This window comes from Tamandua tetradactyla, chromosome 12 (genome assembly GCF_023851605.1).
Source record: "Tamandua tetradactyla isolate mTamTet1 chromosome 12, mTamTet1.pri, whole genome shotgun sequence".
NCBI lineage: Eukaryota > Metazoa > Chordata > Mammalia > Pilosa > Myrmecophagidae > Tamandua > Tamandua tetradactyla.
This window is the reverse complement of record NC_135338.1, coordinates 14,885,039-14,898,169: the sequence shown is the minus strand read 5'-3', so window position 1 is coordinate 14,898,169 and position 13,131 is coordinate 14,885,039. Positions and strand designations below refer to the sequence as shown.

The 13,131-nt window shown below is 38.5% G+C and overlaps 1 protein-coding gene across 12 annotated transcripts in view; it reads right to left on the bottom strand.

The window, feature by feature from the left end:
• The window catches only part of LOC143651822 (mitogen-activated protein kinase kinase kinase 9-like), a 105,197-nt gene that overhangs the window by 83,681 nt on the left and 8,385 nt on the right, over nt 1–13,131 (bottom strand). For 11 of the 12 annotated variants that reach the window (XR_013160236.1, XM_077122641.1, XM_077122637.1 and 8 more), the window contains exon 4: nt 12,712–12,893. The exons of the other annotated variant lie outside the window; for it this stretch is intronic. Coding sequence is in view for 9 of the 11 variants with exons in the window: in XM_077122642.1 (XP_076978757.1) it covers nt 12,712–12,893 (182 nt within the window). In the remaining 2 variants the exon portion in view is untranslated. The remainder of the gene's footprint in view (nt 1–12,711; nt 12,894–13,131) is intronic. 12 annotated transcript variants of the gene reach the window in all.

Sequence of the window (13,131 nt, the reverse complement as noted above, 5' to 3'; positions counted from 1 at the left end):
TCCTTCTATATGCTGTCTACAGGAAACACATCTTAGACCCAAGGATAAACTTAGGTTGAAAGTGAAAGGTTGGGAAAAGATATTTTATGCAAGTAACAATCAGAAAAGAGCAGCAGTAGCTATTCTAATATCCAACTAATTAGACTTCAAATGTAAAACAGTTAAAAGCATCAAAGAAGGAGACTATGTGTTAATAAAAGGAACAATTCAGCAAGAAGACATAACAATCATAAGTATTTATGCACCGAGTCAGAATGCACCAAAACACATAAGGCAAGCAATGAAAAGAGAAACAGACACATCTACCATAATAGTTGGAGACTTCAATTCACCACTCTGATCAATGGAGAGAACATCTAGACAGAGGATTAATAAAGAAACTAGTGAATTTGAATAATACAATAAATGAGCAAGACTTAACAGACATTTATAAAACATTACACCCCACAACAGCAGGATACACCTTTTACTCAAGTGCTCATGGATCATTCTCAAGGATAGAGCATATGCTGGGTCACAAAGCAAGTTTCAATAAATTTAAAATGATTGAAATCATACAAAACACTTTCTCAGATCATAAAGGAATGAAGTTGGAAATCAATAATAGGCACAGTGTCAGAAAATTCACAAATATGTGGAGTCTCAACAACACACTCTTAAACAACCAGTGGGTCAAAGAAGAAATTGCAAGAGAAATCAGTAAATACCTAGAGGCAAATGAAAATGAAAACACAGCATATCAAAACCTATGGGACTCAGCAAAGGCAGTGCTAAGAGGGAAATTTATTGCCCTAAATCCTTTATCAGAAAAGAAGAAAGGGCAAAAATGCAGGAATTAACTGTCCACTTGGAAGAACTAGAGAAAGAACAGCAAACTAATCCCAAAGCAAGCAAAAGGAACGAAATAACAAAGAACAGAGCAGAAATAAATGAAATTGAAAACAATTGAGAAAATCAATAAAACCAGAAGTTGGTTCTATGAGAAAATCAATAAGATTGATGGGCCCTTAGCAAGACTGACAAAAAGAAGAAGAGAGAGGATGCAAATAAATAAGATCAGAAATGGAAGGAAGAAGAGATATAACCACTGACCCCACAGAAATAAAAGTAATGACAGGATACTATGAACAACTTTATGCTAATATATACAACAATGTAGATGAAATGGACAACTTTCTAGAAAGGCATGAACAACCAACATTGACTCAAGAAGAAACAGACAACCCCAACAAACCAATCACAAGTAAAGAAACTGAATCAGTCATTAAGAAGCTCCCCAAAAAGAAAAGTCCAGGACCAGATGGCTTCACATGTGAATTTTACCGAACATTCCAGAATCTTTCTACAAAGCCAACATCATCCTCACACCAAAGCCAGACAAAGATATTACAAAAAAAAGAAAACCACAGACCAATCTCTCTAATGAATGTAGATGCAAAAATCCTCACCAAAAGTTTAGCAAATCAAATCCTGCAACACATTAGAAGAATTATACATCATGATCAAGTAGGATTCATCTCAGGTATGCAAGGAGGGTTCAACATAAGAAAACCACATCAACAAATCAAAGCAGAAAAACCACATGATCAGCTGGATTGATGCAGAAAAGGCATTTGACAAAATTCAACATCCTTTTCTGTTCAAAACACTTCAAAGGATAGGAATAGAAGGGAACTTCCTTAAAATGATAGAGGGAATATATGAAAAACCCACAGCTAATATCATCCTCAATGGGGAAAAACTGAAAACTTTCCCCCTAAGATTAGGAACAAGACAAGGATGTCCACTATCACCACTGTTATTCAACATTGTGTTGGAAGTTCTAGCCAGAGCAATTAGACAAGAAAAAGAAACACAAGGCATCAAAATTGGAAAGGAAGAAGTAAAATTATCACTGTTTGCAGATGATATGATACCCTATGTTGAAAACCCCAAAAAATTCACAGCAAAACTACTGGAGCTATAAAATGAGTACAGCAAAGTGGCAGGTTACAAGATTAACACTCAAAAATCTGTAGTATTTCTATACACTAGTAATGAACAATCTAAGGGGGAAATCAAGAAAAGAATTCCATTTACAACAGCAACCAAAAGAATAAAATGTTTAGGAATAAATTTAACTAAAGAGACATAAGGCCTATACAAAGAAAACTACAAGAAATTGTTAAAAGAAATCACAGAAGACCCAAATAGATGGAAGGGCATACCGTGTTCATGGATCAGAAGACTAAGTATAGTTAAGATGTCAGTTCAACCTAAATTGATTTACAGATTCAATGCAATACCAATTAAAATCCCCAAAACTTACTTTTCAGAAACAGAAAAATCCATAACCAAATTTATTAGGAAAGGCAGCATGTACCAAATAGCTAAAAGTATCCTGAGAAAAAAATGAAGTCGGAGGTCTCATGCTACCTGACTTTAAGGCATATTATGAAACTACAGTGATCAAAACAGCATGGTACTGGCATGAAGACAGATATATTGACCAATGGAATTGAATAGAGTATTGAGATATAGACCCTCTTATCTATGGGCAATTGATCTTTGATAAGGCAGTCAAGCCAACTCACCTGGGACAGAAGAGTCTCTTCAATAAATGGTGCCTAGAGAACTGGATATGCATATGTAAAAGAATGAAAGAGGACCCAAATCTCACACCCTATACAAAAGTTAACTCAAAATGGATCAAAGACCTAAACATTAGATCTGAGACCATAAAACTGTTACAAGAAAATGTATGGAAATATCTTATAAATCTTATACCTGGAGCCGGTTTTATGACCTTACACCCAAAGCAAGAGCATTGAAGAAAGAAAGAAAGAAAAGGGAACTCCTCAAAAGTAAACAGTTTTGCGCATCAAAGAACTTCATCAAGAAAGTAAAAAGACAGCCTGCCTAATGGGAGACAATATTTCAAAATGACATATCAGATAAAGGTCTACTATCCAGAATTTATAAAGAGATTGTTCAACTCAACAACAAAAAGACAGCCAACTCAATTACAAAATGGGCAAAAGACTTGAACAGACACTTCTCAGAAGAGGAAAGACAAATGGCCAAAAGGCACATGAAGACATGCTCAACTTCCATGGCTGTTAGAGAAATGCAAATCAAAACCACAATGAGATATCATCTCACACCCACCAGAATGGCCATTATCAATAAGATAGAAAATGATAAGTGCTAGAGAGGATGTGGAGAAAGAGGCACACTTATCTACTGTTGGTGGGGATGTCAAATGGTACAACCACTGTGGAAGGCAGTTGGGTGTTTCCTCAAAAAGCTAAATATAGAACTGCCATATGACCCGGCAATACCATTGGTAGGTATCTACTCAGAGGACATGAGGGCAAGGACACATACAGACATTTGCACAACAATGTTTATAGCAGCATTATTTACAATTGTCAAGAGATGGAAACAGCCAAAATGTCCATTAACTGGCAAGTGGCTAAACAAACTGTGGTATATACATACAATGGAATATAATGCGGCTTTAAGACAGAATAAACTATGGAATATTATGCGGCTGTAAGACAGAATAAAGTTATGAAGTATGTAACAACATGGATGGACCTTAAGGATATTATGCTGATTGAGATTAGCCAGAAACAAAAGGACAACTATTGTATGGTCTCACTGATATGAACTGACATTCCTGAAAAAACTTGGAGAATTTTGTTGGTAACAGAGACCATCAGGAGATAGAAATAGGGTAAACAGCCAAAATGTCCATTAACTGGCAAGTGGCTAAACAAACTGTGGTATATACATACAATGGAATATATCCTAATATAACTTATGTAGACAGCTTAATTGAACACCACAAGTACATGGAACCTTGAGAAGGACAGGAGATTTTGTTGGTTTGTCCAGAGTGATGCCCCGATAAATTCCAGAGTCATTTGAACAGTGAATAAAAAAGTATTTGGTCTTTTGTCCGCCAGCTCGCCGCGCGGCGCCCACGCCCCGCAGCAGTGGACCCGCCCGCCCTCCTCTCCCCTCTTCCGCCTTCACCGGCTCCTCCGCCACCAGCCTCGACAGCCTTGCCACCCTCACCTTTCATCCTCCAGAACAGCTACTGGGGGAGTGGAGATAATACAGAGCAGCTCCCGGAGCCACGAGGGAGATCAAAGGGACGGCGTACCCCATCCTGGAACGGCTGACTATCTGGGAGAACCAGCTCCGGTGAGATCACCAAGGGGCACGGGCTTTCCTGGGTGGGACGGCAAGCGACCGGAGTCCCTCCCTTCCACCTTCCCAGGCCAGCTGGTAGAATTGGACAGGCAGTCCCCTTAGGCCGCGGCGGCTGGTGCCCCCACCACGCGAGGCCCCCCGGACCAACTGAGAGAGTTGGGTCGGAAATCCCCAGACTGCGGAGAACAGTGACCGGGGGATCCCTTCCAAACACGTGACTCCCCCGTCCGGCTGGGAACAGTGCACTCTCCCGGGCTGCGACAGCTGGCGCCCTCCCGCCACGCTTGGCACCCCAGGCCGACTAGCTAATTCGGCCGCACACTCTCCCGTGGTGCGGCGGCCGGCGACCCTCCCCGCATTCGGAACCCCAGGCTGACTGGCACTCTTCCAAGACGCTTCGGCTGCCGAACCTCCCCTACGGCGAGAATTTTCCAGAGTTAAAGGACGCAGAGCAACTTTCACTGGTGGAACCCGTAGACAAACGTGTGCCACGAGCGCCAACTACTGGGCAGGATAAGAAAAACAGAACCCAGAGATTGCACAGAAAAATCTTTCAACCTGTGGGGTCGAACACCCAGGGAAATCTGACTAAATGCCCAGACGCCAGCAGAAGATAATGGATCACGCTCAGAAAATTGAACATATGGCCCAGTCAAACGAAGAAACCAATAGTTCAAATGAGATACAGGAGCTGAAACAACTAATGCTGAATATACGAACAGAAATGGAAAACCTCTTCAAAAACGAAATCGATAAATTGAGGGAGGACATGAAGAAGACATGGGCTGAACATAAAGAAGAAATAGAAAAACTGAAAAAACAAATCACAGAACTTATGGAAGTGAAAGATAAAGTAGAAAAGATGGAAAAAACAATGGATACCTACAATGACAGATTTAAAGAGACAGAAGATAGAATTAGTGATTTGGAGGATGAAACATCTGAATTCCAAAAAGAAACAGAAACCATCCGGAAAAGAATGGAAAAATTTGAACAAGGTATCAGGGAACTCAAGGACAAGGTGAACCGTACAAATATACGTGTAGTGGGTGTCCCAGAAGGAGAAGAGAAGGGAAAAGGAGGAGAAAAACTAATGGAAGAAATTTTCACTGAAAATTTCCCAACTCTTATGAAAGACCTAAAATTGCAGATCCAAGAAGTGCAGCGCACCCCAAAGAGATTAGACCCAAATAGGCATTCTCCAAGACACTTACTAGTTAGAATGTCAGAGGTCAAAGAGAAAGAGAGGATCTTGAAAGCAGCGAGAGAGAAGCAATCCATCACATACAAGGGAAACCCAATAAGACTATGTGTAGATTTCTCAGCAGAAACCATGGAAGCTAGAAGACAGTGGGATGATATATTTAAGTTACTAAAAGAGAAAAACTGCCAGCCAAGACTCCTATATCCAGCAAAATTGTCCTTCAAAAATGAGGGAGAAATTAAAACATTCTCAGACAAAAAGTCACTGAGAGAATTTGTGACCAAGAGACCAGCTCTGCAAGAAATACTAAAGGAAGCACTAGAGTCAGATACAAAAAGACAGAAGAGAGAGGCATGGAGAAAAGTGTAGAAAGAAGGAAAGTTAGATATGATATATATAATACAAAAGGCAAAATGGTAGAGGAAAATATTATCCAAACAGTAATAACTCTAAATGTTAATGGACTGAATTCCCCAATCAAAAGACATAGACTGGCAGAATGGGTTAAAAAACAGGATCCTTCTATATGCTGTCTACAGGAAACACATCTTAGACCCAAAGATAAATATAGGTTGAAAGTGAAAGGTTGGGAAAAGATATTTCATGCAAATAACAACCAGAAAAGAGCAGGAGTGGCTATACTAATATCCAACAAATTAGACTTCAAATGTAAAACAGTTAAAAGAGACAAAGAAGGACACTATATACTATTAAAAGGAACAATTAAGCAAGAAGACATAACAATCATAAATATTTACGCACTGAACCAGAATGCCCCAAAATACGTGAGGAATACATGCCAACACTGAAAAGGGAAATAGACACATATACCATAATAGTTGGAGACTTCAATTCACCACTCTCATCAATGGACAGAACATCTAGACAGAGGATCAATAAAGAAATAGAGAATCTGAATATTACTATAAATGAGCTTGACTTAACAGACATTTATAGGACATTACATCCCACAACAGCAGGATACACCTGTTTTTCAAGTGCTCATGGATCATTCTCAAAGATAGACCATATGCTGGGTCACAAAGCAAGTCTTAACAAATTTAAAAAGATTGAAATCATACACAACACTTTCTCGGATCATAAAGGAATGAAGTTGGAAATCAATAATAGGCGGAGTGCCAGAAAATTCATAAATACATGGAGGCTCAACAACACACTCTTAAACAACAAGTGGGTCAAAGAAGAAATTGCAAGAGAAATTAGTAAATACCTAGAGGCAAATGAAAATGAAAACACAACATATCAAAACCTATGGGACGCAGCAAAGGCAGTGCTAAGAGGGAAATTTATTGCCCTAAATGCCTTTATCAGAAAAGAAGAAAAGGCAAAAATGCAGGAATTAACTGTCCACTTGGAAGAACTGGAGAAAGAACAGCAAACTAATCCCAAAGCAAGCAAAAGGAAAGAAATAACAAAGATTAGAGCAGAAATAAATGAAATTGAAAACAATAGAGAAAATCAATAAGACCAGAAGTTGGTTCTATGAGAAAATCAACAAGATTGATGGGCCCTTAGCAAGATTGACAAAAAGAAGAAGAGAGAGGATGCAAATAAATAATATTAGAAATGGAAGAGGAGACATAACTACTGACCTCACAGAAATAAAGGAGGTAAAAACAGGATACTATGAACAACTTTACGCTAATAAATACAACAATTTAGATGAAATGGACAGGTTCCTGGAAAGACATGAACAACCAACTTTGACTCAAGAAGAAATAGATGACCTCAACAAACCAATCACAAGTAAAGAGATTGAATTAGTTATTCAAAAACTCCCTAAAAAGAAAAGTCCAGGACCAGACGGCTTCACATGTGAAGTCTATCAAACATTCCAGAAAGAATTAGTACCTACTCTCCTCAAACTCTTCAACATAATCGAAGTGGAGGGAAAACTACCTAATTCATTCTATGAAGCCAACATCACCCTCATACCAAAACCAGGCAATGATATTACAAAAAAAGAAAACTACAGACCAATCTCTCTAATGAATACAGATGCGAAAATCCTCAATAAAATTCTAGCAAATCGTATCCAACAACACATTAAAAGAATTATACATCATGACCAAGTAGGATTCATCCCAGGTATGCAAGGATGGTTCAACATAAGAAAATCAATTAATATAATACACCATATCAACAAATCAAAGCAGAAAAATCACATGATCATCTCAATTGATGCAGAGAAGGCATTTGACAAGATTCAACATCCTTTCCTGCTGAAAACACTTCAAAAGATAGGAATACAAGGGAACTTCCTTAAAATGATAGAGGGAATATATGAAAAACCCACAGCTAATATCATCCTCAATGGGGAAAAATTGAAAACTTTCCCCCTAAGATCAGGAACAAGACAAGGATGTCCACTATCACCACTATTATTCAACATTGTGTTGGAAGTTCTAGCCAGAGCAATTAGGCAAGAAAAAGAAATACAAGGCATCAAAATTGGAAAGGAAGAAGTAAAACTATCACTGTTTGCAGACGATATGATACTATACGTAGAAAACCCAGAAAAATCACAACAAAATTACTAGAGCTAATAAATGAGTACAGCAAAGTAGCAGGCTACAAGATCAACATTCAAAAATCTGTAGCTTTTCTATACACTAGTAATGAACAAGCTGAGGCGGAAATCAAGAAACGAATCCCATTTACAATCGCAACTAAAAGAATAAAATACCTAGGAATAAATTTAACCAAAGAGACAAAAAACCTATATAAAGAAAACTACAAAAAACTGCTAAAAGAAATCACAGAAGGCCTAAATAGATGGAAGGGCATACCGTGTTCATGGATTGGAAGACTAAATATAGTTAAGATGTCAATCCTACCTAAATTGATCTACAGATTCAATGCAATACCAATCAAAATCCAAACAACTTATTTTTCAGAAATAGAAAAACCAATAAGCAAATTTATCTGGAAGGGCAGGGTGCCCCGAATTGCTAAAAACATCTTGAGGAAAAAAAACGAAGCTGGAGGTCTCGCGCTGCCTGACTTTAAGGCATATTATGAAGCCACAGTGGTCAAAACAGCATGGTATTGGCATAAAGATAGATATATCGACCAATGGAATCGAATAGAGTGCTCAGATATAGACCCTCTCATCTATGGACATTTGATCTTTGATAAGGCAGTCAAGCCAACTCACCTGGGACAGAACAGTCTCTTCAATAAATGGTGCCTAGAGAACTGGATATCCATATGCAAAAGAATGAAAGAAGACCCGTATCTCACACCCTATACAAAAGTTAACTCAAAATGGATCAAAGATCTAAACATTAGGTCTAAGACCATAAAACAGTTAGAGGAAAATGTAGGGAGATATCTTACGAATCTTACAACTGGAGGCGGTTTTATGGACCTTAAACCTAAAGCAAGAGCACTGAAGAAAGAAATAAATAAATGGGAGCTCCTCAAAATTAAACACTTTTGTGCATCAAAGAACTTCATCAAGAAAGTAGAAAGACAGCCTACACAATGGGAGACAATATTTGGAAACGACATATCAGATAAAGGTCTAGTATCCAGAATTTATAAAGAGATTGTTCAACTCAACAACAAAAAGACAGCCAACCCAATTACAAAATGGGGAAAAGACTTGAACAGACACCTACCAGAAGAAGAAATACGGATGGCCAAGAGGCACATGAAGAGATGCTCAATGTCCCTGGCCATTAGAGAAATGCAAATCAAAACCACAATGAGATATCATCTCACACCCACCAGAATGGCCATTATCAACAAAACAGAAAATGACAAGTGCTGGAGAGGATGCGGAGAAAGAGGCACACTTATCCACTGTTGGTGGGAATGTCAAAGGATGCAACCACTGTGGAAGGCAGTTTGGTGGTTCCTCAAAAAGCTGAATATAGAATTGCCATACGACCCAGCAATACCATTGCTAGGTATCTACTCAAAGGACTTAAGGGCAAAGACACAAACGGACATTTGCACACCAATGTTTATAGCAGCGTTATTTACAATTGCAAAGAGATGGAAACAGCCAAAATGTCCATCAACAGAAGAATGGCTAAACAAACTGTGGTATATACATACGATGGAATATTATGCAGCTTTAAGACAAGATAAACTTATGAACCATGTAATAACATGGATGGACCTAGAGAATATTATGCTGAGTGAATCCAGCCAAAAACTAAAGGACAAATACTGTATGGTCCCACTGATGTGAACGGACATTCGAGAATAAACTTGAAATATGTCATTGGTAACAGAGTTCAGCAGGAGTTAGAAACAGGGTAAGACAATGGGTAATTGAAGCTGAAGGGATACAGACTGTGCAACAGGACTAGATACAAAAACTCAAAAATGGACAGCACAATAATACCTAATTGTAAAGTAATCATGTCAAAACACTGAATGAAGCTGCATCTGAGCTATAGGGTTTTTTTTGTTTTTGTTTGCTTGTTTGTTTGCTTGTTTGTTGTTGTTTTTTACTATTATTACTACTTTTATTTCTTTTCTTTATATTAGCATTTTATATCTTTTTCTGTTGTGTTGCTAGTTCCTCTAAATCGATGCAAATGTACTAAGAAACGATGATCATGCATCTATGTGATGATGTTAAGAATTACTGAGTGCATATGTAGAACGGTATGATTTCTAAATGTTGTGTTAATTTCTTTTTTTTTTCTCTTTCCGTTAATAAAAAAAAAAAAAAAGTATTTGGAATGTCCACTTCGGGGAATGGTGAGAACGGGGGAAAATTCAACTTCCCCAAGTTGAATTCTTTATATTCTCACAAGCAGTCTGGATAACCAAAGCTACAGGCTGAGCCACTAGTTTGGGGGTTTGTTCATATGAAACTTAACCCCACAAAGTATAGGAAAGCCTACTTAAAATTAGGCCTAAGAGTCACCCCCAAGAAAGCCTCTTTTGTTGCTCAGATGTGGCCTCTCTCTCTCCAGCCAACACAACAAGCAAACTCACCACCCTCCCCCTGTCTACGTGGGACATGACTCCCAGGGGTGTGAACCTTCCTGGCAACATGGGACAGAAATCCTAGAATGAGCTGAGACTTAGCATCACGGAATTGAGAAAATCCCTAGAATGAGATGAGACTCAGCATCAAGGGATTGAGAAAACTTTCTCGACCAAAAAGGGGAAGTGTGAAATGAGACAAAGTGTCAATGGCTGAGAGACTCCAAACAGAGTTGAGAGGTTATCCTGGAGGTTATTCTTATGCATCAAGTAGATATCACCTTGTTATTCAAGATGTAATGGAGAGGCTGGAGGGAACTGCCTGAAAATGTAGAGCTGTGTTCCAGTAGCCGTGGTTCTTGAAGATGACTATATAACGATATAGCTTTCACAATGTAACTGTGTCATTATGAAAACCTTGAGTCTGATGCTCCTTTTATCTACCTTGTCAACAGAGGAGTAGAACATATGGAATAAAAATAAATAACAGGGGAAACAAATGTTAAAATAAGTCTAGTTTGAAATGCTAGTGATCAATGAAGGGGAGGGGTAAGGGGTATGGCATTATAAATTTTGTTTCTGTTTTCATTTCATTTCTTTTTCTGAATAGATGAAATGTTCCAAGAAATGATCATGACGATGAATATGCAATTATGTGATGATATTGTGAATTACTGATTGTATATGTAGAACAGAATGATCAAAATAGGAATGTTTGCGTTTGCTTGGTATTTTTTGGTATTTAAAAAAATAAAATTAAAAAAAAGGAAAACCATTTCCTATGAAGCACACAGAGCAAATCAAGGAGGAAAATGAAAAGAAAGGTTAGACAATGAACCAGAAAGACAAAGAAACAGAATAGTTGCAGAATGCAGCCACTGAATAGAACCTCAACAAGAATTAAAAGGTCTACTAGAAATGATGCACCCTTGTGGAAAATTAGCATTGTCGGCAAATACACCTGAAATTCAGAAAAGCAGAACTTCAGCAACTGCAGCTATACATCAAAAACACCTCAATACCCCTGTGCATAGCTTCTATGTTTTCCCTACGCAGAGGTAGGTAGAGACTGCTTCCCACTGTGAACTCATCAAGTGGTCCACGTCAGTCTTTAGCATCTCAGACCTTCCCCACCTGCTTTCTCAGTCCTCAGGAGGCACGCCCCCCCCGGTTCAGCCTCCTGTCACAGAGTCTCACCAGGGGTTTATTAGCTACTACTTTAACTGAAACCCACCCATTTACAGTTAGCATCATCACCCAACCTGGTCTTCGACTTCTTACTTTTTAATCTAGATTTGTAAGATAAAGGAAGACTTCCAGTTAAGAGAATTTTAGGCGTCATGAAACAAGCAGGAAATTTTTGTTTCTTTTGGAAATGCAGAAGTTCTATTTCTTAAGCCTTTAGAGTGATGGAGGGAAGTGTAAATACAGCCTAGGGTGCTTCTTCTCTGATACCCTGGGAAGGATACTGAGTTTCTTTTTTGGGGGGGCAGGGGTGGGTGGGCAGTCAGCAAGCATCAGCCTCTGAGTTTCCCCTTCCCTTCTCCCATCTCAGCTGGAATAAAGTGTGGAATGAATCTGATACTAATTAGGTTAGTATATAGTAAGATTTCAAGCCATCAAGGTCCAAGACTGACTTGAACCACATCTGCAACCTCTGCATATCGTTTCTAGCTATTGATATAAAGGTTCCGACAAAGCAGTTGCTTTTCATGCTTTCCATGGCTGCTCTAACCAAGCACTGCCATTAATCTTTGACTGTCAGCATGCCAGTGCTGACCTAGCTGGTGGCTCCTAGTGGTCACTGGGAATACTGGGACCATGTTTTCTGAGTCAAAACAAAGACGACATGATGTGAGAATAGGTCATAATATTTTAAGTCAGTGCTTCTTCCAGATAATCTAAGACATATGGTAACAGTACATAGAGAGGGTGGGAAAGTAGCCTTCCTCATGCTGACTTTTTGGTTCCTGAGGTCCAAAATCATAAGATATTATATTAGGAAGGGATCAGACCACTTTCCTTTTCTTAACTTAGAATAGTGTCCAGGAAAACATCTTCCTTTTCACACATATGCCATATTGAGAATATGACACGAAATATCCTTTCTACCATAGAATAAATTGTACTTCAAGAATTGTACCAAAATCTCACACCAAATCAAACAGTGTTCATCAAGAATGCTCTATTTTCGCAGTCCCGATGACATCTGTAAAAAAACAGCTCAGGTTTTGCAAAGCCTAAAATTCTAGTCATTGATAAATAAATGTTTCCATTTTTGTGCGTTTGGGTGAAGTAAACGTTTCTTTCAACTCTTTTCAAATAATAAACTGTACCTCTTCCTCTGATCTGGTCTTGAAGAAGTCTCTTTCAAATACTCCTTTCTGGCTGAAGATGGTAGGATGCAGTAACGAGTAAGCATTGCCCTCTTCACCATAATTAGTCCTATCACTGATACAACGAATCCGGAGGGCAGGAATATCAGACAGAACAGTTGGAACACCAAATATAGGATAACCTAGGTTATTAATGAAGGGAGAAAGCAAATATTTTAAAATTGTGCTGTAAAATGTGGTAGCCACCAGTCATGTATGGCCACTGGGGATTTGAAATGGGGCTGGTCCAAACTGATTTGTACTGTAAGGGTAACACATGCAACAAAATTTGAAGATATTGTACAAAATAAATAATGCAAAGTATCTTGTTCATAATTTTATATTGATTACATATTGAAATGATAATGCCTTAGATATACT